This window comes from Scyliorhinus canicula, chromosome 13, assembly GCF_902713615.1.
Source record: "Scyliorhinus canicula chromosome 13, sScyCan1.1, whole genome shotgun sequence".
Taxonomy (NCBI): domain Eukaryota; kingdom Metazoa; phylum Chordata; class Chondrichthyes; order Carcharhiniformes; family Scyliorhinidae; genus Scyliorhinus; species Scyliorhinus canicula.
This window is the reverse complement of record NC_052158.1, coordinates 2,578,043-2,581,277: the sequence shown is the minus strand read 5'-3', so window position 1 is coordinate 2,581,277 and position 3,235 is coordinate 2,578,043. Positions and strand designations below refer to the sequence as shown.

Sequence of the window (3,235 nt, the reverse complement as noted above, 5' to 3'; positions counted from 1 at the left end):
CGTCTTCTTCCATGTGAATGGTTGATACTTGGGCTAGAATTGGAGGTAAGGCACCTTTGCTGGACGCAGGCAGGACATTAAAAGGTGCAAAGAGACAACAAGGGTCCCACGTGCGCGCCCTTTGTTCGACGTAATGTTGCTATTACCTGGTCGGCCAGGCAACCGTGTTGCGCGCTCGCTGATTGGGCCCTCCCGGCATTGGGCCTGTCTCCGCATTCGAGAGACGGGGGGCGGGGCGTCCTGTCATTGGCTGCAGTTCTGGATTTCCGCCGGCGGACTGTAAATAAGCAACTGGCCGGCGCCAACGGCGACAGAAGCCCCGGCATCGTCGTAAGCTGGGACAGTTTGACACCCACACACCACAGGGCCCAACACAAGGACCCTGTAAAACCATGCCAGCAGCCATTGGCATCGACCTGGGCACCACCTACTCCTGCGTGGGGGTCTTCCAGCAGAGCAAGGTGGAGATCATCGCCAATGACCAGGGCAACCGCACCACCCCCAGCTACGTGGCCTTCAACAAAACTGAGAGACTCATCGGAGACGCTGCCAAGAACCAGGTGGCTCTCAATCCCCAGAACACAGTCTTTGATGCCAAGAGGCTAATCGGGAGGAGGTTTGACGACCCTCTGGTCCAGTCTGACATGAAGCACTGGCCCTTTGAGGTGGTGAACCACGCGGGGAAGCCCAAGGTGAAGGTCGAGTACAAGGGGGAGGATAAAACCTTTAACCCTGAGGAGATCTCCTCCATGGTGCTGACTAAGATGAAGGAGACGGCTGAGGCCTACCTGGGACACACCGTCACCAACGCTGTCATCACTGTGCCTGCTTACTTCAATGACTCCCAGCGCCAGGCAACCAAGGATGCCGGGGTGATCGCTGGCCTCAATGTCCTCCGTGTCATCAATGAGCCAACAGCAGCTGCCATTGCCTACGGCCTGGACAAGAAGGGCAGAGGGGAACACAATGTTCTCATCTTTGACTTGGGAGGTGGCACCTTCGACGTGTCTGTTCTCTCCATTGACGACGGGATCTTTGAAGTGAAATCCACAGCGGGTGACACCCACTTGGGAGGCGAGGACTTTGATAACCGCATGGTCAATCATTTCATTGAGGAGTTCAAGCGTAAGTACAGGAAGGACATCAGTCAGAACAAGAGGGCGGTCAGGAGACTGAGGACAGCCTGCGAGAGAGCCAAGAGAACCCTGTCTTCCAGCACCCAAGCCAGTATTGAGATTGACTCTCTGTTTGAAAGTTTAGACTTTTACACCTCCATCACCAGGGCTCGGTTTGAGGAGCTGAATTCTGACCTGTTCAGAGGCACTCTGGAACCAGTGGAGAAAGCTCTGAGAGACGCGAAGTTGGACAAATCAGAGATCCACGATGTGGTCTTGGTCGGGGGCTCCACTCGCATCCCCAAGATCCAGAAACTGCTGCAAGATTTCTTCAACGGCAAAGAGCTGAACAAGAGCATCAATCCTGATGAAGCCGTGGCCTATGGAGCGGCTGTCCAAGCGGCTGTTCTGATGGGGGATAAGTCGGAGAATGTCCAGGATTTACTTCTCCTGGATGTTGCTCCCCTCTCGTTGGGTCTTGAAACAGCAGGCGGGGTGATGACCGCGCTCATCAAGCGTAACACCACCATTCCCACCAAGCAGACCCAGATCTTCACCACGTATTCTGACAGTCAACCAGGCGTCCTGATTCAGGTGTATGAAGGAGAGAGAGCCATGACCAAGGACAACAACCTCCTGGGCAAATTTGACCTCAGTGGGATTCCCCCTGCACCACGCGGAGTACCACAGATCGAGGTCACCTTTGACATTGATGCCAACGGCATCCTGAACGTGTCGGCCGTGGACAAGAGCACCGGCAAAGAGAGCAAGATTACCATCACCAATGACAAGGGTCGGCTGAGCAAGGAGGAAATTGAGAGGATGGTGCAGGAAGCAGAAAAGTACAAGGGCCAAGATGACCATCAGTGCAAATTGATTGCAGCCAAGAACTCCCTGGAGTCGTACGCCTTCAACATGAAGAGTTCGGTGGAGGAGGAGAAAATGAAAGACAAGATCAGCGAGGAAGACAAGCAGAAGGTCATTGAAATGTGTAACCAGGCTATATCCTGGCTGGAGGCGCACCAGGAGGCAGACAAGGATGAGTTTGAGCAGCAACTGAGGAAGCTGGAAAATGCCTGCAATCCCATTCTTGCTAAACTATACCAGGGCGATGTGCCCGTCGGCTTTGGAGACCAGGCTGGCAAAGGAAATTCCTTCAGTGGTCCAACAATTGAGGAGGTCGATTGAATTCCTTCCCAAACTGTTGTTTCCCCCTCTCCTCTCGCCACTACCCCCACCCCACTCGCCCACACACACACCCCCAGTGTAAGTAACTTGAATACGTGTTGACATGACGTCAGTATTTTGCTGTCATTTGGACAGATATATTGCACAAGTTGGTTACTTGGCTTTGAAGGACCCCAGTTGGTTTTGCGATAAGGGGTTTTTAATCAAGTGAGTTTGCATGTTTTTTATACATGGTTATGCTGAAGTGTGTTCTTACTCTCCTGGTTACATCTGATTATCTGAGTACATATGTTTAAGAGGCTAATAAAGTCCTGCATTGAAAGTATTCGGTTTGGCGTTTTGTTTTTAACACGAGCAAGTGATACGCAGCACTTTTAAATGCCATTTGCCACATAACCTCCCCTTCACCCATTTCTTGCGCAGTGTCCCACTGTTTACACACTTGCTGTTGGGCACCAACTGTTGCTCGTTCTGGGTGAGTGTGCTTTACACTCAATTGGCTCTGTTTTATTCCTAAGCTCTGGAGTCGCCAGGTATCTTTGATACCGCCACAAGATTCAAGTTCAAGTTCAGATCACTTACTCAATACACCAGTTAGTAAGTTCAAACAAGACACGTTTATTATTACACAGTTATTTACTACTCATGCACATAATACTAAGACTAAACTGTTCCTACCACTACTAGGCCCATACTTATCTGGAATAAGGGAACTGCCGGATCAGGGAACAATGGCCTCTTGCTTTGTCCTGGATCCGCAGGCTTCCAGTTGGTGTGGGCTAAAGGGGTCAGGAGTGTCTACTCTCGTAGCATGCATTGTATGACACTTACTTGTCGGTGTAGCAATTGGCCAGGCCTCTCCTCCTCACGTGCAAGTTCCTGGAGAGCTGCTGCAAAGGTGTTCTGCTGGGAGGGCCGGCTAAGAGTGAGGA

At 51.6% G+C, this 3,235-nt stretch overlaps 1 protein-coding gene across 1 annotated transcript; it reads left to right on the top strand.

Moving 5' to 3' along the window:
- Positions 1-259: 259 nt before the first annotated feature.
- Positions 260-2,628, top strand: LOC119975700 (heat shock 70 kDa protein 1A-like). Its single transcript, XM_038815509.1, has one exon. The coding sequence runs from the start codon at positions 393-395 to the stop codon at positions 2,301-2,303; it is 1,911 nt and encodes a 636-aa protein (XP_038671437.1). The 5' UTR covers positions 260-392; the 3' UTR covers positions 2,304-2,628.
- The last annotated feature ends 607 nt before the right edge of the window (positions 2,629-3,235 follow it).